This window comes from Saccopteryx leptura, chromosome 3, assembly GCF_036850995.1.
Source record: "Saccopteryx leptura isolate mSacLep1 chromosome 3, mSacLep1_pri_phased_curated, whole genome shotgun sequence".
NCBI classification, from domain to species: Eukaryota; Metazoa; Chordata; class Mammalia; order Chiroptera; family Emballonuridae; genus Saccopteryx; species Saccopteryx leptura.
The window spans coordinates 167,058,408-167,085,400 of NC_089505.1; the positions used below are offsets into that span (position 1 = coordinate 167,058,408).

At 41.5% G+C, this 26,993-nt stretch overlaps 2 protein-coding genes and 3 non-coding genes across 6 annotated transcripts in view; 1 reads left to right on the plus strand and 4 right to left on the minus strand.

Moving 5' to 3' along the window:
- DIPK1A (divergent protein kinase domain 1A) overlaps nt 1–5,561 on the plus strand; it is a 131,121-nt gene extending 125,560 nt beyond the window's left edge. For both annotated transcript variants that reach the window (XM_066376776.1, XM_066376777.1), the window contains 2 exons: nt 1,807–1,983; nt 3,363–5,561. In XM_066376776.1, coding sequence (XP_066232873.1) covers nt 1,807–1,983; nt 3,363–4,175 — 990 coding nt within the window. In that variant the 3' untranslated portion in view covers nt 4,176–5,561. The remainder of the gene's footprint in view (nt 1–1,806; nt 1,984–3,362) is intronic.
- Nucleotides 5,562–5,652: 91 nt separating this feature from the next.
- On the minus strand, nt 5,653–18,379 carry RPL5 (ribosomal protein L5). Its single transcript, XM_066376779.1, has 8 exons — nt 18,291–18,379; nt 17,559–17,628; nt 17,360–17,475; nt 15,858–15,992; nt 13,721–13,923; nt 11,602–11,779; nt 8,129–8,217; nt 5,653–5,821 (listed from the first exon to the last, which is right to left on the minus strand). Exons 1-8 carry the CDS (start codon nt 18,291–18,293, stop codon nt 5,722–5,724), a joined length of 894 nt encoding a protein of 297 aa, XP_066232876.1. The 5' UTR covers nt 18,294–18,379; the 3' UTR covers nt 5,653–5,721.
- Nucleotides 7,915–8,047, minus strand: LOC136401503 (small nucleolar RNA SNORA66). The gene has a single exon (XR_010750537.1). It is a non-coding gene; the product is annotated as a small nucleolar RNA SNORA66 (small nucleolar RNA).
- On the minus strand, nt 10,578–10,712 carry LOC136401505 (small nucleolar RNA SNORA66). The gene has a single exon (XR_010750538.1). It is a non-coding gene; the product is annotated as a small nucleolar RNA SNORA66 (small nucleolar RNA).
- LOC136402055 (small nucleolar RNA SNORD21) lies at nt 11,852–11,946 on the minus strand. The gene has a single exon (XR_010750952.1). It is a non-coding gene; the product is annotated as a small nucleolar RNA SNORD21 (small nucleolar RNA).
- Nucleotides 18,380–26,993: the final 8,614 nt, after the last annotated feature.

Here is a 26,993-nt window from a genome sequence, read left to right on the forward strand (position 1 = left end):
AAGACCATTCAATAGAAAAAGGTCTGTTCAACAAGTGATGTTGAGAAAACCGGATAGCCACATGCAAAAGAATGAAGTTGGACCCTTACCTAATATCATATGCAGAAGTAAAGTCAAATGGATCCAAGATCTAGATGTAAGAACTAAAACTATAAAACTCTTAGATGAAAAAGAAGGCAAAAGCTTCATGATACTGGATTTGGCAGTGATTTCTTGGGTATGACACCAAAGGAACAGGCAACAAAAGTAAAAATAGACAAATTGGACTTACTGAAATTTAAAAAATTTTGTGCATCAAAAGACAGTATCAATAGAGTAAAAAGGCAGCCCATAGAATGGGAGAAAATATTTGCAAATCATGTCTGATGAGGGATTAATATCCAGAATATATGGAGAATGCCTAAAATGCAACAAAAAAACAAACATTCAAAAATGAACAGACTTGGATAGACATTTCTCAAAAAATGATATACAAATGGCTAAAAATACATGAAAAGATGCACATCACTGTTCATTAGGGAAATGCAAACTGAAACCACAATGAGATACCACTTCATACCCATTAGGGTAAGTGCTATTTTAAAAATAATAAATAACGGCCCTGGCCGGTTGCTCAGTGGTAGAGCGTCAGCCTGGCGTGCAGGAGTCCCAGGTTCGATTCCCAGCCAGGGCACACAGGAGAGGCGCCCATCTACTTCTCCACCCCTCCCCTTCTCCTTCCTCTCTGTCTCTCTCTTCCCCTCCCACAGCTGAGACTTCATTGGAGCAAGGTTGGCCCGGCGCTGGGGATGGCTCTGTGGCCTCTGCCTCAGGTGCTAGAATGGCTCTAGTTGCAACAGAGCATCGCCCCCTGGTGGGCATGCCAGGTGGATCCCAGTCAGGTGCATGCAGGTGTCTGTCTGACTGCCTCCCCGTTTCCAACTTCAGAAAAATACAAAAATAAATAATAATAATAACAAGCGTGGTTAGGATGCAGAAAAATTGGAACACTTCCCACTATTGGTGGGAATGTAAAATGGTACAGCCACTCCAGAAAACTGTTATGGCAGCTCCTCAGAAAAATAAAAATAGAATGACCTTATGATCCAGCAATTCCACTTCTGAGTATATAACTGAAAGAATTGGAAGCAGTCTCTTGAAGAGATATTTGACACCCATGTTCATGTCAGCATTATTCATGATAGCTAAAACATGGAAACAACCCGAGTGTCCACTGGCAGATGCATGGAAATGCAAAATATATTATAATGGAATTATTATTCAACTTTAAAAAGGAAATTTTGACACATACTATAGTGAACTTTGAGGATGTATTAAGTTAAATCAGCCAAAAAGACAAATTCTGTGCCACTCCATTTATATGAGTAGTCAAAATCATAAAAGAATGATGATGCGAGGGGCTACAGGAGAGGAACAGGGAGTTCTTGTTTAATGGGTATAGTTTGTTACAAGATGAGTTCTGAAAGGATGGTGGTGGTGATGGTAGCACAACTTCATTAATTTAACACCATTAAACTGCACACTAAAAGTGGTTAAAATAGCAAATTTTATGTTTTTTGTAATTTTACCTCAAAAAAATTGGAAAAATAAAATTGATGATCATGGTAAATATATATTTAGGCATACATTACTTCTATAAATATATTCAGGGGGAAAAAACTTTAAAGTATGAGCTCCAATTTGCAATTCAAAAAGAAAGTCTCAATGTTTATTGCTTGTTTATGTGTGTTTTTAGAAGACACTAAAAATATAGTGGTCGCGTTTTCACTCAGCATCAAGTATAACTTGCCATTCTTTTTCACACAGATGTATTTAGGAATTTGGGATAACCTACCAGGGGTTGTGAAATGTCAAATGGAACAAGCACTTCATCTTGATTTTGGAACTGAATTGGAACCAAGAAAAGAAATGGTGTTATTTGATAAACCAACTAGGGGAACTACTGTACAGAAATTCAAAGAAATGGTCTACAGTCTCTTTAAAGTACGTATATTCATTCACATGTTGTTAGTGTGAAGCAGTCCACTATTTTTGCTCTTCTGTGAGCTGCATCAAAGACTTTATCTTGACAGAAATAATTCAAAGAAAAGAATCAATGTGTGGAAGACGCTTAAACATTAGAATAGCTCAAGTATGTCCAGATATGAAAAGGGAGTTCATTAAATAGATGGGATGCTCTACGGCAGGGGTCTCCAAACTTTTTACACAGAGGGCCAGTTCACTGTCCCTCAGACCGTTGGAGGGCCGCCACATACAGTGCTCCTCTCACTGACCACCAATGAAAGAAGTGCCCCTTCCGGAAGTGCGGTGGGGGGCCGGATAAATGGCCTCAGGGGGCCTCATGCGGCCCGCGGGCAGGACCGTAGTTTGGGGATGCCTGCTCTATGGTTTGGCATTGTAACTGATAAATTTTTTAAAGGTGAAATAAAATTAATATACCTTGATTTGCAATTTTTTTATTTTAAAGATACTCATACAGAGATTAAGTAGAAATATTAAAAGATAAAAATAATTACTTTTGGAAATAATTTTTTCTCACTTTTATTGCTCTTAATTTCCTACTTGTAATCTGGTTGTCTGGACAGTTTAAATTTTGACTATTTTATCCCAGAGATCCTTCACAGGGAAATATTTTTTAACCTTCATTATTAGTGATGATGTAACTTGAACAAAATAATTATTTTAATGTGATAACTAAAAAACAATTTTCAGTTAACCCTTCTTATAACTGGACATGAGCATATTATAATGCAGTTTTGCAAGTAATGTATGAATAAGACGATTATTGTCTTAGTTAACTGCAAAGAATGTAAGAGGGTAAGTGACTTAGGGTGGCCATCTCTTGACACTTAGTCAAGTTTTACTACAATTACATAAAATATAGTTGACTTACTAAAGCATCATAAATATTTAGAGATGTTTTAAGTTTCTTATAGGAAATCAGTAGCAAGATTAATACTTAGCATGGTAATAACCTCCATAAAGGAAGTTTGTTTGGCTCACCGGTAGAGCGTCAGCGCAGTGTGTGGAAGTCCTGGGTTCGATTCCCAGCCAGGGCACACAGAAGCACCCATCTGCTTCCCCACCCTTCCCCCACTCCTTTCACTCTCTCTCTCTCTTCCCCTCCTGACGAGGATGGCTCCATGGCCGCACCTCAGGCACTAGAATGGCTGATTGTAGTGGAGCAAAGCCCCAGAGGGGCCGAGCATCACCCCCTGGTGGGCATGCCGGTGACTACTGGTCAGGCGCATGTGGTAGTCTGTCTGCCTCCCCCACTTCTCACTTTGGAAAAATACACACACACACAAGTTAGTATATTTTTCATTCTTTATATATAATTAACTAAATTCTTATCTTTACAGGCAAAATTGGGAGACCAGGGAAACCTCTCTGAACTGGTTAATCTCATTTTGACAGTAGCTGATGGGGACAAAGATGGCCAGGTGTCCTTGGGAGAAGCAAAGTCAGCTTGGGCACTTCTTCAGTTAAATGAATTTCTTCTCATGGTCATACTTCAAGATAAAGAACATACCCCCAAATTAATGGGGTTCTGTGGTGATCTCTATGTAATGGAAAGTGTTGAATATACCTCTCTTTATGGAATAAGCCTTCCATGGGTCATTGAACTTTTTATTCCATCTGGGTTCAGAAGAAGCATGGATCAATTGTTCACACCATCATGGCCCAGAAAAGCTAAAATAGCCATAGGACTTCTAGAATTCGTGGAAGATGTTTTCCACGGCCCCTATGGAAACTTCCTCATGTGCGATACTAGTGCCAAAAATCTAGGATATAATGATAAGTATGATTTGAAAATGGTGGACATGAGAAAAATTGTGCCAGAGACAAACCTGAAAGAACTTATAAAGGATCGTCACTGTGAGTCTGATTTAGACTGTATCTATGGCACGGATTGTCGAACTAGCTGTGATCAGAGTACAATGAAGTGTACTTCAGAAGTGATACAACCAAACTTGGCAAAAGCCTGTCAGTTACTCAAAGACTACCTACTGCGAGGTGCTCCAAGTGAAATTCGTGAAGAATTAGAAAAGCAACTTTATTCTTGTATTGCTCTCAAAGTCACAGCAAATCAAATGGAAATGGAACATTCTTTGATACTAAATAATCTAAAAACATTACTGTGGAAGAAAATTTCCTACACAAATGACTCTTAGTTCATTAGGACATTGTGACCATTGTGGGAAACTTACCACTTAGAAAATTTTGAACATTCTAAAAAATGGCTTCTGATTCAAATCCCTGCCAGTTACATAAAACGCCTTTCCCCTGATCCTAAGAAGCCATCATTTTAGTCAATTGCTGAAGTAATGGCAGGAGTATCAATAGGTCCAAAAAGATTTCAGTCCTGCTTTTTCAGAAGCCCTGGTACATTTCCCAGTACATTCACTGTGTAACTACTTTGACTTAAAATAATGCTGTGAAGCCTCATTCCATAAAAAGTATTTTGTAGATTTATGTTAGCCAAATACCATTGCTGGAAACATTGTTTGCATTGAAGCTGCCGTTTTAAAATTTATACATAAATTTACTGTCTTAGCATGGTCAAGTTTGCACATTAACAGAAATGAAGACTGCAAAGCAAATAAATTAAAATGATTCATTTATAAATAGATGTTAATAGTATAATTTGTTGTATTATACTTAACACACATTAACTCAGATGTCAAAGTTTATATGGCTTCTGAATGTTTTGAGTATTTTTTACTGAGCCTCTTAAACCTTTATCAGTGTTCTACTTAGCCACGTGTTAATTGCCTCTTTTAGAAGCTGAAAAGGGATGAGCTTTCTTAGATTCATATGGTCCACTTTAGCCCATCTTTGTATCAAACAGCCAACTGAGTCCTTCAAAAATGACCGTCTTAAGGCCATAAACCCAATCCAGATCCATGTATGTAGCTTGAGTTATGGGGAAATGAGACATTTAGAGGACTCTGAAATCATTAAACCTCTTTATTAATTTGACATTTTCAAACAGTATTTCCTGTTGGCCAAAGGGCTATTTTAAGAGACACAAATCCATCTAATATTTTCTCATGTAAACCCAATAAAGATTCACCCCTTTTTCAGGTTTATTCAGATCTGGCATGTATCTTTAAACATTTCCAAAAAATAAAACCTCTTATAGAGAAAAGACCCAGTATTTTCTGCTCAAAGATTGCACCTGATTGAAGTAGCTTCGCTATGTGACCTCCATTGGACAGCTTTTTCTCAAAAATTAAAGCCATGGATTAGCACCATTACTTTAGAAGAAACCAACCAATAAAATCATATATAAGTGGACAACACATTCTTTCTCTAAAATCAATAAAGTTAAAAAATTTTAAGTTTAAATATACATACACTTTGAAGATACTTTTCCTTTCCACTAATCACCCAGTTATAATAAATGAATGAAAAGAAATATTTCCTAGTGCAGGTTGGTTTGTTGCTTGCCAGACTTCTATGGGAGAGCTGCACATCATATAATTTGAGGGATTAACTCCTGTCAAGAACAGAAGCCCAACAAGCAGGTGTGAACTTTGAGTCAATATGCAAGACATCTTTTTCTGGAAAAAACTGTATTTGTTTCCTGAAGACTGTCAATTTCAGGATATTTCCTACACTTTCATTAATAAGAGCTTAACACAGAAATAGCTGCTTTAGCAATAAGTTTATTGTTTCTACCTGAAAAATTTTCATAGAAAATTGTGGTTTGGTTTATTAGCTCTCAGTAGCCCGTTCCTGAGCTCTGAGGAAGCTTGCCTTCTTCTGAGCTACCCGATCTTTCTTCTGGGCAAGAGACATTTTGGGACGATTCCACCTATAAAACAAAGAAGCAGCAGGGATGTTATTTTTAAAAACCATAGCTAAAGATGAGAGTATTTAAAACTTGTATTGAAAAAGACAAGCCCTAGCCAATTGGCTCAGCAGTAGAGCATTGGCCTGGTGTGTAGAAGTCCTGGGTTCGATTCCTGGTCAAGGCACACAGGAGAAACCACCACCTATCTACTTCTCCACTCTTCCCTTTCATCCTCTCTTCTCCTGCAGCCATGGCTCGAATGGTTAGAGCAAGTTGGCCCTGGGCACTGAGGATGGCTCCATGGACTTGCCTCAGGCCCTAAAATAGCCCTGTTGCCAAGCAATGGAGCAGTGGCCCCAGATGGGGCTTGCCTGGTGGATAATGGTTGGAATGCATGCAGGAGTCTGTCTCTCTGCCTCCCCATCTCTCTCTCTCTTTTTTTTTTTTTTCCATTTTTCCAAAGCTGGAAACAGGGAGGCAGTCAGACTCCCGCATGCACCCAACTAGGATCCACCTGGCATGCCCACCAGGGGGCGATGCTCTGCCCCTCCAGGGCGTCGCTCTGTCGTGACCAGAGCCACTCCAGTGCCTGGGGCAGAGGCCAAGGAGCCATCCCCAGCGCCCGGGCCATCTTTTGCTCCAATGGAGCCTCGGCTGCGGGAGGGGAAGAGAGAGACAGAGAGGAAGGAGAGGGGGAGGGGTGGAGAAGCAGATGGGCACTTCTCCTGTGTGCCCTGGCCGGGAATCGAACCCGGGACTTTTCTGCATGCCAGGCCGACACTCTACCGCTGAGCCAACCGGCCAGGGCTCTCCCCATCTCTTAATAAAACAAAATAGGCCAGGGGTCCCCAAACTTTTTACATAGGGGGCCAGTTCTCTGTCCCTCAGACCATTGGAGGGCCGGAGTATAAAAAAAACTATGAACAAATCCCTATGCACACTGCACATATCTTATTTTTAAGTAAAAAACGAAACGGGAACAAATACAATATTTAAAATAAAGAACAAGTAAATTTAAATCAACAAACTGACCAGTATTTCAATGGGAACTATGCTCCTCTCACTGACCACCAATGAAACAGGTGCCCCTTCCAGAAGTACAGTAGGGGCCGGATAAATGGCCTCAGGGGGCCGCATGTGGCCCGCGGGCCATAGTTTGGGGACCCCTGAAATAGGCCCTGGCCGGTCCAGGGCTCTCCCCATCTCTTAATAAAACAAAATAGGCCCTGGCCGGTTGGTTCAGCGGTAGAACGTCGGCCTGGCGTGCAGAAGTCCCGGGTTCGATTCCCGGCCAGGGCACACAGGAGAAGCGCCCATCTGCTTCTCTACCCCTCCCCCTCTCCTTCCTCTCTCTCTCTCTTCCCCTCCCGCAGCCGAGGCTCCATTGGAGCAAAGATGGCCCGGGCGCTGGGGATGGCTCCTTGGCCTCTGCGCTAGAGTGGCTCTGGTCACGACAGAGCGACGCCCCAGAGGGGCAGAGCATCGCCCCCTGGTGGGCAGAGCGTCACCCCCTGGTGGGCGTGCCGGGTGGACCCTGGTTGGGCGCATGCGGGAGTCTGTCTGACTGTCTCTCCCCGTTTCCAGCTTCAGAAAAATACAAAAAAATAAATAAATAAAACAACACAAAACAAAATAAATAATTAAAAAAATAAAGAGAAAAAGACAAAACTGGCCCTGGCTGGTTGGCTCAACGAATAGAACATGGGGTTGCTATGCAGATGTCCCAGGTTTGATCCCTGGTCAGAGCACACAGGAGAAGCGACTGTCTGCTTCCCTCCCCCCTCCCTCCCCCCCCCCCTCCCCTCCTCCCATACCCAGTGTCTCAATTCGTTTGAGTATTAGCCCTAGGTGGGGTTGCCCAGTAGGTCCTGACTGGGACGCATGTGGGGATCTGTCTCCCCTCCTCTCACTTAAAAATAAAAAGGAAAGGAGAAAAACTTTGTAATAAGATGGAGGTCAAGTAATTCAAGTTCCAAGGGGTAAGTTATGATTTTAAGCTAACTTTCCCCAAACCCCAACTTTTGTGATACCGTCCTGTTACCACACAGTGTCACAAATCAAAGAAATATATTAGTACAATGTTTAGATCATTCATTAGCAGTAACTATTAATTACACTGTCCTAGGATAGAACGGACCACCTCAGTAGCTTCTGAGGCTAATACATTGCTATCACCACAATTACTTTAGCAAACCTGGTTCCCCTCACTTCTGCAACATCATGCAGAGTTAGTGATCGAGTTTGCACTTTACTCAGTCTGAATAAGATGAATCAAGGCAGGGAAGTCCTGGCAATCTCCTCTTGAAAAGAGAACAAGAAGATGCATACCTCTTCTTTTTAACTTCTCTCTTAGGCTTCTTCTCATAGACTGGATTCTCTCGTATAGCAGAATGAGCTTTCTTATACATCTCCTCCATCTGAAACAAAGCAAAGCAAACAGTACTTGGTTTCATTTCATATGCCCTAAACAATAATACAATGTACTGTAATCTATTACCTGCATATTTTGTCTTTCTAAACCAGATTCTCAAAAGGCACTAAACTAGGTCAGTGTTCCTATCTGCTTAAATTCCTAAATGTAATTTCTGATTTTCCTAAGAAATTCCCAATTTTTACCATAGGCAACATGAGTTAACATTCACAAAACTCAGAAAAATTTGAGGATACATGCCAAAACTAGATTTTTAAGATAAGATTAAGAGTGTATGGGGCCAATTAACAACTGCCAAGTCAATTTGTACTCTCATATTCCCCAGATTTACATTTTCCATTGCTATGTGATAGGCCTTTCAAAGCTATTTCCATATTGCATACCAGAGACCTTTCATATCCACTGCTGCTGCTGCTGCTACTATTACGAGTCACTAGTTTCTGGCAGCAACATTAGGCCTCTGGAACCAGAAAGAGGCCAGAATTTCTCTAGACTACCCTAAAAGGCTCTTCAGTTGTATAGCTTAATGAGAATTTTGTTCTAAAACTTAGTGGTCAGTGCCTCTAACCCACATTGTTCAAGTCAACTGTAAATTACTTGTTTCTGTGTTGTGCAAGTGTTTGTTATCAAAATACAGTAAAAATTATAGCCCTTTAAAGAATGAGTTAGGTAATTCAAACTAAAATTATTCAGTGTGGAGGGAATGCAATTATTACATGCATTTGTGTAAAGCTTATTTAGCAAAAAAAAAGTAAACATTTTCACTACAAGACAATTACCTAAATCCCTTCTGAAAGATAATTACCTCTTTTAGCACTCTATTATAGCTCTCTGTGGTATTTAACAAACACATATGACTTTACATGTAGTCATTAAAAAAAAAAAAAAAACTAAACAACTCAGTTCATACTTTCCAAGAGAGAGAAGCAGGAAATACAACCGTCTAAGTAGATATTGCCACAAGCTTTAAGACCACTTCCTATGGGGAGACATACCACGTGTCTGCACAGACTTCAGTACACATGCATAAAGAAAGATGCCTCCATAGATAAAATTAATGAGCTAAGTGGAAAGGACATTAGCCAAAGAGTGGTCCCAGCTGAAGCATAGAATCTATACAGGAAAGCATTAGGAAACAAACATCTGAAATCAGACTGCGAGTCTTAGAAGTCTTGTACATATGTGACATACCAGAGAAAGAATAGTTTAGTAAGAAAAATTTTACAGGTCAGTAGAATCAGTGAAAAGTAAGGCTTATCACGGTGAACAAGGACAGTATCAGTGGTAATATAAGGGAACATACTGATGTATAAATACATGCGTCTACATAGCTAATACAAAACTTTTTTCCTAGTTCAAAACTCAACTTAAGTGTTTATCCAACCCTAGTCTGTACAATACATACAAATAACAAAGTAATCTTTTCCCTTTAAAATACTGTCATAGGCCCTGGCCGGTTGGCTCAGTGGTAGAGCGTTGGCCTGGTGTGCGGAAGTCCAGGTTCAATTCCCGGCCAGGGCACACAGGAGAAGCGCCCATCTGCTTCTCCACCCCTCCTCCTCTCCTTCCTCTCTGTCTCTCTTCCCCTCCCGCAGCCAAGGCTCCATTGGAGCAGAGATGGCCCGGGCGTTGGGGATGGCTCTGTGGCCTCTGCCTCGGGCACTAGAATGACTCTGGTTGCAGCAGAGCGACGCCCCGGATGGGCAGAGCATCGCCCCCTGGTTGGCATGCCGGGTGGATCCCGGTCGGGCGCATGCGGGAGTCTGTCTGACTGCCTCCCCATTTCCAGCTTCAGAAAAATACAAAAAAAATAAATAAAATAAAATAAAATACTGTCATAGCCAGAACTATGCCAGAAATAGAAACTATGTACTAACAAAAAAATTACTTGATAACCCACTCATTCATATATAATTCTACATTTTATTTTATTTTTTTACAGAGACAGTCGGAGAGAGGAATACATAGGGACAGACAGACAGGAATGGAGAGAGATGAGAAGCATTAATCATTAGTTTTTTGTTGCAACACCTTAGTTGTTCATTGACTGCTTTCCCATATGTGCCTTGATCATGGGCCTTCAGCAGACTGAGCAACCCCTTGCACAAGCCAGCTATCTTAGGCCCAAGCTGGTGAGCTTTTCTGTTCAAACCAGATGAGCCCACGCTCAAGCTGGTGACCTCGGGGTCTTGAACCTGAGTCCTCTGCATCCCAGTCCAACGCTCTATCCACTGTGCCACCGCCGGGTCAGGCATAATTCTACATTTTTAATAGTTTTATAATAATCAGTGCAATTTTTGTGTTCTACACTTTCACTCCAATTTCCTAACTAGTACTATCAAGTACTCCAATACATTGATAGAACGAGTCCTGCAGACTCAACTTTAGGGTTGATCAATTTTTTAACAATAAACTCACATTTGCAAACATTGTTCCCTTTACTTCTTCAGCATCATGTGGAACTAATGAGAGAATTTGTACATCTCCCTTTCTGTATGCCTGAGACATCCAGAAAGTCCAGAACATAGCACACATTGGCTATGAAGGTTGAACCCTTCTTGCCCATGGTCTCAAAATGAGTGTTTAGTGACTAGAACCTCATAGTAGACAGGGTAGATTAAAACTATGATCGCAGAAATGAAATCTATAAATACAGAACAGCTAAATGCAATAGAGCCACCAATGGCTTTAGATTTGGATGCCTAAAACCTGCACTCCTTCAGCATCTAAAAGATGCCTAAAAGCATGTTGACAAGTCTAGCTCATTATACTACCTCATCCTTGACTCTACCCTGGGTCTAAATTCTCAATTTCATGCCATTTTATTTTAAGCCAAGCACAGCCTATTTAAGTCTATCTATACCTATGAACATACTCATGTTCAAATTTTAACTGTTCACCTGAAATAAAACTATACAATGTGCCCACCAAAAAAACAAGTAGTGGCCCTGGCCGGTTGGCTCAGTGGTAGAGCGTCGGCCTGGCGTGCAGGAGTCCGGGTTCGATTCCCGGCCAGGGCACACAGGAGAAGCACCCATCTGCTTCTCCACCCCTCCCCCTCTCCTTCCTCTCTTCCCCTCCCGCAGCCAAGGCTCCATTGGAGCAAAAGTTGGCCCAGGCACTGAGGATGGCTCTATGGCCTCTGCCTCAGGCGCTAGAATGGCTCTGGTCGCAACAGAGCGACACCCAGATGGGCAGAGCATCGCCCCCTGGTGGGCATGCCAGGTGGATCCCGGTCGGGCACATGCGGGAGTCTGTCTGACTGCCTCCCCGTTTCCAACTTCAGGAAAATACAAAAAAAAAAAAAAAACCAAGTAGTAAACCTGGTTTCATAATGAACCATACAGGCATTTTTAGTTAAAATTTTTACCATGTCTGGAGTAACGTTGTTCTTTATGTATTGAGAGAATTGTTTCTTGTAAGCATCTTCATCTTCCTCCATTAGGTAGCGCATATAATCTGCAACGTTCTGACCCATGATGTGCTTTCGATGTACTTCTGCATTGAATTCCTTACTTTCAGAATCATAACCAGGGAATCGTTTGGTACTAAAATAAAGTTTTTCACATTTTATTATATATTGATTGAAATCAGTTCACTAACATGAATTCATTTTAGTAGCTGCCATCAGTCCCGTCTTGAAACAACTAATTGCATCATATGCAATCAAAGGACCAACTACTGACTGCTCAGTTGGTGGGATATCATCATTAGCAGCTAATCTCTGAATTCCAGGATAGAAAAATCATGCCAGAAGTACCTTTAAAAACTACTAAAAGAACCAAGGCTTTCATCACTATAAAGTTAGTTCTCCTTATTATCATAGAAAAGAATTACAAATCTATTCCCCCCAAATCTCAGAATTTCTCAGAGGTGCCTCAGGGTATACAGGAGTGGTTCATTCAAAGTCACAGTTTCCTTCCACAGAACTGCAAATCCTCAAAATCAAAACCCCCTCCCCACATTATAAAACTAAGTTCCAGTTAGGTTACATTTTACAGGCTCACAAATACATAAATATATATATACATATATACACACACATATACAAAATGTTTTGAAAAAATCACCAACTACTAATATTCATAAAAAGTGAATAAATCACTTTAATATGTATCTACTCAACAATAACAAAAATCATTAATCCAACCCAAAGAACCAACCAAATTAAAACAATCTATTTAGGCCCTGGCCGGTTAGCTCAGTGATAGAGTGTCAGCCTGGAGTGTGGAAGTCCCGGGTTCAATTCCCGGCCAGAGCACACAGGAGAGGCACCCATCTGCCTCTCCACCCCTCCCCCTCTCCTTCCTCTCTGTCTCTCTCTTCCCCTCCCGCAGCCAAGACTCCATTGGAGCAAAGATGGTCCGGGCACTGGGGATGGCTCCATGGCCTCTGCCTCAGGTGCTAGACTGGCTCTGGTTGCAACAGAGTGATGCCCCAGATGGGCAGAGCATCACCCCCTGGTGGGCATGCCAGGTGATCCCGGTCGGGCTCATGCGGAGTCTGTCTGACTGCCTCCCCATTTCCAGCTTCAGAAAATACAAAAAAAAAAAAAAAAAAAGAAAAAAGAAAAAAAAGAAAAATACAAAACAAAACACACAAACAAAAAAAACTATTTAGCTTCTAAGAACAGCCTACAATCTTATTTCCAGTTCAAAGTTTAGAAATGTTATAAGCATGGCCCTGGCCGGTTGGCTCAGCGGGAGAGCGTCGGCCTGGCGTGTGGGGGACCCGGGTTCGATTCCCGGCCACGGCACATAGGAGAAGCGCCCATTTGCTTCTCCACCCCCCCCTCTTTCCTCTCTGTCTCTCTCTTCCCCTCCCACAGCCAAGGCTCCATTGGAGCAAAGATGGCCTGGGCGCTGGGGATGGCTCCTTGGCCCCTGCCCCAGGCGCTAGAGTGGCTCTGGTTGCGGCAGAGCGACACCCCGGAGGGGCAGAGCATCGCCCCCTGGTGGGCGTGCCGGGTGGATCCTGGTCGGGCACATGCAGGAGTCTGTCTGACTGTCTCTCCCCGTTTCCAGCTTCAGAAAAATACAAAAAAAAAAAAGAAATGTTATAAGCCTTTTCCTCTTAACTTTTTAATGAGTCCCTTTTTTCCCCATAACACAGTAAAACTATTTTCTTTCTGAATGAGAAAAAAAATGCATTGGAGGGGAAAGGGGCATGGTAGTGAAACCAAACTGCTCATTTCTAACTGAAACTTAAGTCAGCATAAAAGGTAGTGGTTTCAACCCCCAGCTCTTTCACTTATTGGCTCCAGAACCCGAGACAAATCATATGCCTCTCAGCCCCATCTCTTCACTTGTAAAATGTTACTAATTTCTTCCTGCCCTGCAAGGCTCATTTTGTACTGTGTATAACATACAGAAGACACATACTGATATCAACTATTACTTTGATTAATTTAGTAATCTCCAGTCCAACTACATAGTTAGAAACAGCAAAGTACTGGAGTCCAGGCCATGAGGTCTTGAATACTAGATTACCTGTGAGGAATAGACAAGCCTCCATCCACAGCTCCTTTTAGGGCCCCAAAAACTTTATTTCCAGTGGTAGTTCTGGCAAGCCCTGCATCCAAGTAGCAGGTGAAGGCACCAGGTTGACCATCAATACTTTCCACATTGTATTCATCTCCAGTCACTTCCACTTGGCCTTCATAGATCTTGTCCATGCCAAACCTATTGAGAAGCTATTAACAAAGAAGCCAGTCTAAATACCTGTCTAAATATATTCAAACAACTCTCGATAGTCACAACTTGAATGACCAGACAAAAAATTTCTTTCCAATTTAAATATCTCTTTATCCCAATCTACTTTTAAATATCAGTTTTAAATGCTACAAAAAGAAACTTCAGCCTGACCAGGCAGTAGCGCAGTGGATAGTGTCAGACTGGGATGTGGAGGACCCAGGTTCAAGACCCCGAGGTCGCCAGCTTGAGCGCGGGCTCATCTGGTTTGAGCAAAGCTCACCAGCTTGGACCCAAGGTCATTGGCTCGAGCAAGGGGTCACTCGGTCTGCTGAAGGCCCACGGTCAAGGCACATATGAGAAAGCAATCAATGAACTAAGGTGTCGCAATGAAAAACTGATAATTGATGCTTCTCATTTCTCTCCATTCCTGCCTGTCCCTATCTGACTCACTCTGCCTCTGTTAAAAAAAAAAAAAAACTTCATTTAATTTCACCAACAATCTTATTCAATAGCTTAATTTACTAAGTGTCTGTATTTGATTTATACAAGAAATCAATTAGGATATACATAAACTTAGTTCTTAGGATGTGCATAAATAAATTTGATTCTTAAATTTAATCCAGGAAAGTAATCACATTACTTCAGTCATATTTGGCTGTAATTCAACAACCAAATATTAAATATTATCACATGCTGTTTTGAATAGGATGATCCTGGGTTAAGACATCATCTTTTGTGGTCCTAACTACATTATGTTAATATGGGCCACGCCTCTGCAAGCACGCATCACCTAGCCATAGTTTCACAAGCAGTGCCTTTGCCCCATGCTGCTCTCATATAGAATAACGTTTCTTACCCCCACTCAAACATGTTTATAACAAATGAAGATGTGGGTCTCCAACAACTATGCATGCTTAACAATTTCATTGCAAAACAAGGTCAGTAACTGAGAAAAATAAGGCAGTCACTTTTTTCATCTCTTTTCTGCATAATTATAGGAAATGCTGCCACTGACAGATGATTAAAACAAAAACATGCCCACCAATGCCTCCCTACAAGTTTAAGACAGTTTCTCAAAATTTAACATGCATATAAATCACTTGGATTTCCTATTAAAAGAAATTCTGAAGGCCTTCTGTAGTCTACATTTTTTTATTTTTTTATTTTTATTTTTTTTGTATTTTTCTGAAGCTGGAAACGGGGAGGCAGTCAGACAGACTCCCGCATGCACCTGACTGGGATCCACCCGGCACACCCACCAGGGGGCGATGCTCTGCCCCTCCGGGGCATCACTCTGTCACGACCAGAGCCACTTTAGCACCTGGGGCAGAGGCCAAGGAGTCATCCCCAGCGCCCGGGCCATCTTTTGCTCCAATGGAGCCTCGGCTGCGGGAGGGGAAGAGAGACAGAGAGGAAGGAGAAGGGGAGGGGTGGAGAAGCAGACGGGCGCTTCTCCTATGTGCACTGGCTGGGAATCGAACCTGGGACTCCTGCACGCCAGGCCGACGCTCTACCACTGAGCCAACTGGCCAGGGCCGTCTATATTTTTAATGTATGCTTAAGGTCAGAAGATCACTACTGAGTAGATCTGTTCACTAAGGAGCCACAGCAGCTGTTCAAATTTAAATTAAAAATTCAGTTCATCGGTAGTACTAGATACATTTCAAGTGCTCACAACCACATGTGGCCAAGGGATACCACATCAAATGTCAAGGATTACAGATGTTACTAAAAAACAACACATTGCTGTCTCAAAACTTGTATTTATAAAATCATCTTTCCTAATGATGCCCTTGTAAACCAGAGGACAAGCAGGCACTCTCTTGACCCCACAGCTGAGGATATCTTATTTTGTGGGAACGTCTGCCTTTCGGACAAACCCAAACAATGAGCTAATTCTAAAATACATCAATTAAAGTAATCCTGTACATACCCTGCGGGCCAGCAGCAGGCCAGTACAATATGCTGCAGCGTAATTTGTCAGGCCAACCTTCACACCGTACTTTGGTAGTTCATGAGCATAAGCTGCACAAACTATCATATCTCCTTCTATACGTGCATAGGCAATCTGTAAGAGAAAAGCCAGGTTAGTAATAATCTGCTTTCACTATTGTCCTAAGCACCTTCTTCTTCAAAGAACCTGAAGGAAGAAACCTGGACAAGGATCTGTATCACATAAAACCTGTCTTTGTTAAACCCATTCACCTCCACATAGTGTATGGCTTGGTCAACTACAGCAGGTACATTTATGAGGCTGCAAATATGTTTGGCTAATGTTACAATATGTAAGGCTAAAATTAAATAAACATTGAATATTAAAATGCCTTTGGAATAAATTATAATGTAGCTCCTTACTTCTGAATACCAAAAAGATTTATTTAGCTGGGTTAGCTAGTGAATCAGAGGCACTTTGAAAAGTCAAAGGAGTTGCCAATTATTTCAAACATCTTTTTGAACTAAGCATATTTTAAATCCAATAATGCTTTAGACACCTAGTGTTTAGTTATCTGTACTTAAGCATGGAGGAAGACATTGCCTTCACAACCAAATTAACTTGCCCAGAAAACAGGTGTGCCTGCCTCTTACAAAAGCCCAGAAAAATCTCAAGTAAAAATATTTCCTCTAGCTGCAAAATTCCAAAAAATTATCTTCTAAGGAGCACGCTGCCACTTTCTAGAGATCTTTATATGGAGGACAACTTCATACATAACAGTTAAAACTCATGCAAGGCCATACAGCAAAAGCCAGGATGCAGTCCACGACAAATCCTATCATTCTATTGGGTTGAAATGGGAAAGAGCCCTCTACTTGGTCTCAAATTGGTCCTTCCACCTCACCCACCCCCAGAAAATAGTAGAAGTACCATAAGTTTCTCTAATCCTCCTTTCCCCCACAATTAAAAAATATATGTGGCTTGAGCTGGGGTGGTGAACACAATACAACATACATATGATGCACTATAATACACCTGAAACCTTTATAATTTTATTAACCAATGTCACCAATAAGGTCGATGAAAAAGTATAAACAAACAAATGGAATTGACCTGGGTCAAGAATGTCAAATATAGCTGATCTTCAGAATATTTTTTTTTTAAATACCAATTTCCTAGGCTCCGATTCAAGACCCACAAAAAGGAAAAAACTAACTCAATAACCTGATGGACCTTCTAATTCATGCATGTGTTTTGTTTTGTTTTTTTAAGATTTTATTTATTCATTTTAGAGAAGGAGGGAGAGAGAGGAGAGGGAGGAGCAAGAAGCATCAACTCCCATATGTGCCTTGACTGGGCAAGCCCAGGGTTTCAAACCAGCGGTCTCAGTGTTCCAGGTCAACGCTTCGTCCACTGCGCCGCAAGTCAGGCTCATGCATGTGTTTTATTTCCCAAGTACAACTTCTCCAGCACAGCGAGGTAAGGGGAGGAATGCAGCTTACCTGACAAATGATATCTCTGTTGGTCACACGAACTATCATCCTGTATTTGGGTGTGTTATACTTATTTTTATCCTGAATTACCAAGCGTTTCCGGGCATAGTAATCAGTTTTACCCTCTGTGGGAAGAAAAAAATAAGAAAGTCTACTCCACTGCAAAGCAGATTCCTTTAATGTTGTGAACATGAAAACCTAAGCATACCTCGTCGTCTTCTAAATTTCACTTGGTATCTCTTGAAGTAGGCCTTATTTTTCACGACTTTAACAAATCCCTTTAAGAGAAATAAATGTCATTGAATATTTTAGTTTACGATACTTTTGACATCAATCGGAGTTGTAACAAAGTAACACCTGCATTTCAAAAGTGAATCTAGACAACTGTCACTTTTTGTAGAGTCCAGCCTTTCTCACACCTTCTAGGTTCAAGGATCACTTTTTCTACTTGGCATCTGTCAAGACTGATAAGCGACTTTTTCACACCAACGACACAAGCCTTCTAAAACCCCACTGCTCCCCGGAAAAACCACCGAGGCAGCCAGGGGTGGGGCCGGGTTCGAGGCGCCGCGGCCGCCCCACTCCGGCGTCACCCAGCCAGTCCGACACGGACTAACGCAATCAGAGGCCCCCGCGCACGAGCTGGCACTATCCCCGCAGCTTGTCTACTAAACTCACCGCCACCCCCTCAACTCACCGCCCACCCGCCTCCTCAGTCCACTGCCTCAGCATCTTCTTTCCGTCAACCCTTTCCCCTCAAGTTGCGTGACCGGCGGCAGCCATTAAGGCCATGCTGGGAGCGGCAGCCCGAGCAAGGCTAAGCCTGCAATCTAATGCCATCTAACCCCTACGGCACGCGAGACCAGCTTTAGGCCGGCATTACCGCAAAGCGAGGGAACTACCGTCCATCTGTAATCCCAAGATTGGGATGCCCACTCACCATTTTGCGGAACAGAGAGCCACGTCCGCGGCCGACCACAGCACAGCTCCCGTGGGGGGAAAAGGCCGGAGCCTGTGCGCAGGCGCAGTATGTAGCGTCTGCGGCTACGCAAGCGACGTGTAGAAGAGAGATCAGCCTGCAATCTGGCGTGCGGCACGCTGCCTCCTGCTGGTAGGAGGACCCTTGAGGGCCTTCGCCCTGTGACAACAAATCCTCAATATTCCTTCCTGGCCGATGATCCCAGGGAGACGGACTGTAGTAACAGAGAGGATGATTTATAGGAGGCTTTCACTTTTCTGTGCTAGGAAATTGTTTTATAACAAACATATATTACTTTTGTAAGCAGGAAAAGAGTTTAAAAATTAAATAGAAGGAATTTGCTCTGGAGTTCTACCTTCTGGACTGCTATTCTTCCCGGTCCAGAACCTAGAGTCCTCCCAGAGAACCTTGCCTTAGTTCTCCAAGCCTGGGTTAGGAGCCCCTCTTCTGCCTTCCTACAGTTCTGTATCTGCTTTAGCTGCCCTACACTGTAAAGTCCCTGCGGATGGGCCCTGCTGCCAAGTTCACCTTTAAATGTTCAGCACCTAGCACGGTTCTAACAGTGAAATGGTAAGAGAACTACTGCTTTCTCCTTCCTGCCTCTTCTATCATCTTCCCTTATACCTGATCACCTCATTCCTTTTCCCTCCCTCTGTCCTTCTCATCTAGTCAACTTAGCTTTTTTCTGTTTGTCTTTCTTTAATTCATTCTTTTAAAATTAATTGTAATAAGTCACTTACTGAGGAGAATCAACCAACCGACCAAATTGAAGGGGAAAAAAAGCACCTCAAGAGAAAGTATTCCTCACCTAACAGTATTTCAAAGGAGGCCTCTGGGCTATTGCATGGGAATTATTTGGGTACTAGTTAAAATGCAAGTCTTGAATATCTACTGCCTCTATTGAATCAAACTCGTGGGTTTGGGAACTGGGAATCTGCCTTTTAAATTTGGTTTCAATCTTAATGAAATCGAGAGGTCTCAGGAAAGTAGAAAACAAATCCTATTTTTGCCCAATAATTGAATTAACTGAGTTTACTAGGAAAAGAAGACAAATTACTTATCAGCACTGCAGTTTAAAATAATGGCATCCTCAGAATGAATTTTAATTCTACAACCCATCCTCCAGTGGTTGAAGCCTGCTCTTGTGAGATGAGTATGCCTGATTAAAATCAGGCAGGAAAGAATCAGTGTGTAAATTGCTCACTGTCAGAGCTGGGAGAAGGATCTGCCAAACAAGATGACAAGGTTAAGTGGTGATCAAAACTGCCTTTAGAATAAATCAGAATGATGATACCAGTAAATGTACATTAAGTCTGCTCTGGCCAATGTCAACAGAGCCACCAAGGAGAAATGTTAAAATACTCCTCGCAGGCAAGTATGGTTCAATATTTTTTGAGGGGCTTTTGGAAGTGCAAAGAAAGAGGCATATAATTTGTATTTATAGGAAGTACTTAAAGACCTTTATTTTGATAGTTCATCAAATTATTAGCCTATGTCTTTGTAGGGCCCTGCTTACACTGAAGGCATAAGTATCAGGATAGAAAGTCTATCTGGAAAGTAGGCCTGCCCCTCACAGTTGCATGTTTTAGAGCTAGAGTACATATGAAGGTCCACATACCATTCATCTGAATATTCAGAAGATATGAAGCAAGCTAACGCATTATTAAATTAAAACCGTTTTCCAAATATTAGCTATTGTAAATAACATTGCAGTGAACATAAGGGTGCATATATTCTTTTAAATTAGTATTTCAGGTTTCTTCAAATAAATTCCTAGAAATGGAATCACTGGATCAAAGGCAGTTCCATTTTTAATTAAAAAATTTTTTATTATTAATTTTTTTAGAGAGGAAGGGAAAAAGAGAAAGAAAAATATTGATTTGTTCTTCCACCCATTCATGCATTTATTGGTTGATTCTTTTTTTTTATTGATGGATTTTAGAGAAACAGAGGAAGAAGAGATAGAGAAAAAGAGAGGGAGGGAGAGAGAGAAGCATTCATTTCTTGTTTCATATAGTTGTGCATTCATTGGTCACTTCCTTTTTCTTTTTCTTTTTTTTTTTTGTATTTTTCTTAAGTGAGAAGCAGCAGGGAGGCAGAGATAGACTCTGGCATGCGCCTGACCAGGATCCACCCAGCATGCCCACTAGGGGGCGATGCTCTGCCCATCTGAGGCCATTGCTCCATTACCACAGGAGTCATTTTAGTGCCTGAGGCAAGAATATGGTGCCATCCTCAGCACCCGGGCCAACTTGCTCCAGTGGAGCCTTGGCTGCGGGAAGGGAAGAGAGAGATAGAAAGAAGGGGGGGGAAGGATAGAGAAGCAGATGGTCGCTTCTCCTTTGTGGCCTGACTGGAAATCGAACCCAGGACATCCACATACCAGGCTGATGCTCTACCACTGAGCAAACCGGCCAGGGCCTTTATTAGTCACTTCCTATGTGCCCTGACTGGGATCAAACCTGCAACCTTGGTTTGGGACCACACTGACTGAGCTAATGGGCCAGGACTCATTGGTTGATTCTTGTATATGTCCTGACTGGAGATTGAACCTGCAACCCTGGCATATTGGACAACACTCTAACCAACAAGCTACCTTGTCAGAACCATTTTTAATTTTTGAAGTAATTCCATACTGCTTTCCATAGTGGATGCACCAATCTGTATTCCCAGTAATAGTGCACTAAGGTTTCATTTCTCCACATCTTCATCAATACTTGTTTGTTGATTTATTGATGATAGTCAAGTGTCCATCAGTAGATGAGTGGATAAAAAAGCTATGGTACATATCTTGACTGATGGTAGCACAATGGATGGAGCGTTGACCTGGGATGCTGAAGATCTGGGTTTGAAATTCTGAGCTCACCAGCTTGAGTGCAGGGTCACCAGCTTGAAGGTGGGATAATAGACATGATCTCATGGTTGCTGGCTTGAAACCAAGGCTTAGGCCCTAGGTCACTGGCTTGAGCAAGGGGTCACTGGCTTGGCTGGAGTCCCGCTGGTCAAAAAACATATGAGAAACAATCAATGAACAAATAAAGTGATGCAACTATAAGTTGATGCTTCTCATTTCTCTCCTTTCCTGCCTATTGTCTGTCTCTCTCACACTAAAAATAAAAAGAAATAAAGCTGTAGTACATTTACGCAATAGAATACTACTCAGCTGTAAAAAAACAAAAAAAAGGAACTCTTACCCTTTGTGGCAGCACGGATGGACTTGGAGAGCATTATTCTAAGTGAAATAAACCAGTCAGAGAAAGACAATTCCATATGATTTCCATTTGTATGTGGATTCTAATGAACAAAATGAACTAACAAACAAAATAGAGACAGATTTATTGATAGAGAGTAGGCTGATAGCTGTTGGGGTGGGAGAAGGGGGTTGAGGGATTGAGCAAAAAAGGGGGGAAAACCCCACATGGGCACATGGGTGTGGTGATTGCCAGGGGGAAGGGGGAGGAGGAGGTGAAGGAGGATAAAGGGGGATAAATGGTGATGGACAGAAACTTGGGGTGGTGAACACACAATATAGTGTACAGATGATGTGTTATAGAATTGTGCACCCGCAACCTGTATAATTTTGTTAACTAGTGTCACCCCAATAAATTCAATAAAGAAGAAAAAATGTTTTATTTTCTTTAACCTGCTTCTTACCTTATAAATATTTGTAACAATAAAAATTAAAATATGTGTATCTATTCTCCTTGGTTGCAGATGGGGGTTTGTGGCAATCATGGCTAACTCATCCTGTGTCATTGTTGACACCAGGAGCCAGGGGTAGCTAGTCCAGCATCCTCAACCAACTAATATTATTCAAGTGGTAAAAGTTAAAAATAACTAGTAGTGGGATAAGTCAATTTTGTGTTTCTCCTGATAAAATATAACAAGAATACAGAAGCATTTTGAGCCAAATTTATGTGGTATTCTAATCTAATTATATAATGTCTAATCTGATGCACGAAACTGTAAATGGTCCCAAACTGAGGGACATTCTACAAAGTAACTTCTGTATTCTTCAAAAGTGACAAAATCATGATAGATAAGGAAAGACTAAAGAAATAGTCTAGATTGAAAGAGACCAAAGTGACATGACTACTGCATACAATGTTTGATCCTAGATTGAGTCCTGGACAAGAAAGGAAAAAGAGAAAAAGGAAGGCTTGTTCGAAGGACATTCTCAGGACTATCAGTGAAATCTGCATGGAGTTTGTGGATATTAGAGGTAGTAAGAGATCAATGTTAATTTTATTTTGATAGGCACATTATGGTTATATATGAGAGCATTCTTTAGGAATACACTCAGAACTCTTTTTTTTATGGCAGACACAGAGAGTCAGAGAGAGGAACAGATAGAGACAGACAGACAGGAAGGGAGTAAGGGAGAGAGATGAGAAACATCAATTCTTCATTGTGGCTCCTTAGTTGTTCATTGATTGATTTCTCATATGTGCCTTGATGGGGGTGGAGGGGACTACAGCAGACCAAGTGACCCCTTGCTCTAGCCAGCGACCTTCGGCTCAAGCTGGTGAGCCTTGCTCAAACCACATGAGCCCGTGCTCAAACCACATGAGCCCATGCTCAAACCAGATGAGCCCGCGCTCAGGCTGACGACTTTGGGGTCTCGAAACTGGGTCCTCTACATCCCTGTCCAACGCTCTATCCACTACGCCACCGCCTGGTCAGGCCACTCAGAACTCTTTTCAAGTAATGGACATTATTTCTGCAATTTACTCTCTTCAATTTTTTTATGAAGTTTATTGGGGTGACATTAGTTAATAAAATTATTCAGGTTTCAAGTGCACAATTCTACAATACAACATCTGTATATTGCATTGTGTGTACACCACCCAAGTCTAGTCCCAATCCATCACCACCTATCCCCCCACGCTCTTCCACCTCCCCCTGCTCCCCTTTCTCTCCTGCAACTTACTCTCAACAAATGACTCAGGAAAAAATTATATATATGTGTGTGTGTGAAAAGAAAGAAAATGGTAAGGCAAATGTGTTAAAACTGTTAACCATAGGGAATCTGGAAAAAGGGTATATGGAAATTCTTTGTATTATTCTTATAAATGACTTCTGATTTTGAAATTATTTCAAAATAAAGAATAAAACATTGATCCCTGTTGGAATGGGAAATATTATTTTTATTATTTGAAAACTCAGTTTTATCAAGTATGTCAAACATATTATAAATAGGAAATAAATCAGCAATTTTTAGTTCTGGTAGTGATTATTTAACAATAAAATATGAAAATATTTCTACGATGTTACCCATGTATTACAGTTTTGAGGTTACTACTTACTGCCCTAATCAACAGGTTCTGTATTGAAACCATTGACTTTCATAATTATCATCCAAAAACCTCTTGTTATTTCAAAATGTCTTTTTCTTTGCAATTGCTTTTTGCTCTACATTACTTTATGGTTATATATTAAGGATAGCAAATAGGGTGAAATACTTTATAGTTCCCTTTATTGATATTAACCCGTTAGAAACATTTTAAAAAGTTTAAAAAAAAAACATTTTAAACCTGTACTTTTATCTAGGAAAAAAAAATTAGCCTTCAATGAAAGAATGCTCTTAAAAAAGTTTAAAGCTATAATTTTTATGGGACCAAGAGTCAGAAGAATATCAAGGACAACCCAACATAATTATGATCGAACATGTCTGGCTGTTTTGTTGATAGGCTACTGATGTCTGAATGACTAATAAGATAAAGACTTGGCCCTGGCCAGTTAGCTCAGTCAGTTAAGAGTATCGTCCCAAAACAACAAGGTTCCGGATTAAATTCTCAGTCAGGGTACACACAGGAAACAACCAAAAAATGCCCGACTAAGTGGAACAACAAATGCTTCCCTTCTCCCTCCCCTCTCTTTCCTTCTCCTCTCTCTCTCTTTCTCTACTCTCCCTTCCTCTCTTTGTCTCCATGAAAATCAATTAAAATTAAGCCCTGGCTAGATATCTTGTTGGTTGGAGCATTGCCCCAGAACACAGAGGTTGCTGGTTTGATTTCCTAGTCAGAGCACATACAGGAAGGAGCAATTCTGTCTCTCTTTCCTTGCCTCTCTGAAAAAATAAAAATAAATCAAAAAGGAAAGAAAAAATAAAGACATACACAATTCATAAATTATATTTATTTCATGAAACTTTCTTTTTGTATCTTCATGTCAGCAAAACTTGATGTTATTTATCACCAAGATATCACATCATTTGTGTTTACAAATAGTAATGCCAAATTGGATAACCTTTTTTTGGTCATGTTCTTAAATAATTTTTATTAATTTCAGTAGAATTTTTGCTGTGTTGAAGCAAGAGAAACTGGAATTTTATTTATTTTTATTTTTTATTTTATTTTATTTTTGTATTTTTGTATTTTTCTGAAGTTGGAAACGGGGAGAGACAGTCAGACAGACTCCCGCATGCGCCCGACCAGGATCCACCCGGCACGCCCACCAGGGGCAACGCTCTGCCCACCAGGGGGCGATGCTCTGCCCCTCCGGGCGTCGCTCTGTCCCGACCAGAGCCACTCCAGCACCTGGGGCAGAGGCCAAGGAGCCATCCCCAGCGCCCGGGCCATCTTTGCTCCAATGGAGCCTTGGCTGCGGGAGGGGAAGAGAGAGACAGAGAGGAAGGAGGGGGGGTGGAGAAGCAAATGGGCACTTCTATGTGCCGTGGCCGGGAATCGAACCCGGGTCCCCTGCACGCCAGGTCGACGCTCTACCGCTGAGCCAACCGGCCAGGGCTGGAATTTTAAATAAAATTCATAAAGCAATACTTATAGTTGGAAATAAACTATAATTTTTCCTCATCACATTCAAACATGTAATGGTGTCTTTTACAGTATTTATTTATTTATTTGTATTTTTTTTTCTGAAGTTGGAAATGAGGAGGCAGTCAGACAGACTTCTGCATGTGCCCGACTGGGATCCACCCGGCATGCCCACCAGGGGGCGATGCTCTGCCCATCTGGGGCGTTGCTCTGCTGCAACCAGAGCCATTCTAGCGCCTGAGGCAGAGGCCACAGAACCATCCTCAGCGCCCGGGCCAACTTTGCTCCAATGGAGCCCTGGCTGCAGGAGGGGAAGAGAGAGACAGAGAGGAAGGAGAGGGGGAGGGGTGGAGAAGCAGATGGGCGCCTCTCCTGTGTGCCCTGGCCGGGAATCGAACCCGGGACTCCTGCACGCCAGGCTGACACTCTACCACTGAGACAACTGGCCAGGGCCTTTTACAGTATTTTTTACAGAAACTATTACTAGATATTTGATATTGTCATATACATCACTGTCACTTTTACTTCTGTTTTCACTCTCTCTTACAGTAGTCTCCACATCCATGCAAGTTTTGTTATTCTCCCAATATTTAAATGCTGGGGTATGGTAAACAAAATAGCAGTGTGTTGTTCAATCTGTTCAGATGTCTATTTTAATCAGACTATACACTGGTCTATCAGGGTCAGAAAACAATCTCAATGGAAATCAGTTTTAGGTTTATTTATTTACTTATTTAAGTGAAATTTATTGAGGTAACATTGGTTATTAATGGTTGTTGGTTTATAAATTTCAGGTGTACATTTTTATAAGGCATCATCTATATATTGCATTGGGTGCTTACCACTCAAAGTCTGGTCTCCTGTCACCATATATTTGACCCCCTTTACCCTCTTTATCCTCCTCCCATTCCCTCACCTTCTGGAAATCACCATACTGTTGTCTGTGTCTGTGAGTTTCTTTGTTTTGTTTGTTCTTCATTTATTGCTTTCTGTTTTATTTCCCACATATAGTGAATCATTTGGTTCTTTTCTTTTCCCTTCTAGCATATTTCACTTAGCATGATTCTCTCAAGATCCATCCATGTTGTCATAAATGGCAGTATTTCATCTTTTCCTATGGCTGCGTAGTAGTCTATTGTATATATGTACCACATCCTCTATTCAGTCACCTATTAAAGGACATTTGGGTTGTTTCCATGTCTTCACCACTGTGAATAATGCTGCAATGAATATAGAGGTACATACGTCTTTACAAATAAATGTTCCTTTTTCTTTTTTTCAGGTAGACACCCAGAAGAGGGATTGTTGGATCATATGGTAGCTGTAATTCTTAAATTTTTGAGGAACCACCAACTGTTTTCTAAAAGCTCTACCAGTTTACATTCCCACCAGCAGTATACAAGGGTTCCCCTTTCTCCACATCCTCTCCAACACTTGTTATATTTTTGTTATTGGTAATAGCCATTCTAGCAGGTATGAATTGGTATCTTATTGTTCTTTTGATTTGCATTTTCTTTATAGCTAGTGAAGTTGAGCATCTTTTCCTAAATCTGTTGGCCATCTGTATGTCTCCTAGAAAAAAATGTCTGTTCAAGTCCTCTGCCCATTTCTTTTTTTCTTTTTTTTTTCTTTTCTTATCTTTTTTTTTTTTTTTTTCAAGATAGAGAAGGGGACAGATAGGGACAGACAGTCAGGAAGGGAAAGAGGTGAGAAGCATCAATTCTTTGTTGCGGTACCTTAGTTCATTGATTGCTTTCTCATATGTGTCTTGACTAGGGGCTCCAGCTGAGCCAGTGACCCCTTGCTCAAGCCAGCAACCTGGGGCTCAAGCCAGAGACCTTGGGCTTCAAGCCAGAGACCTTTGGGCTCAAGCCAGCAACTATGGGGTCAT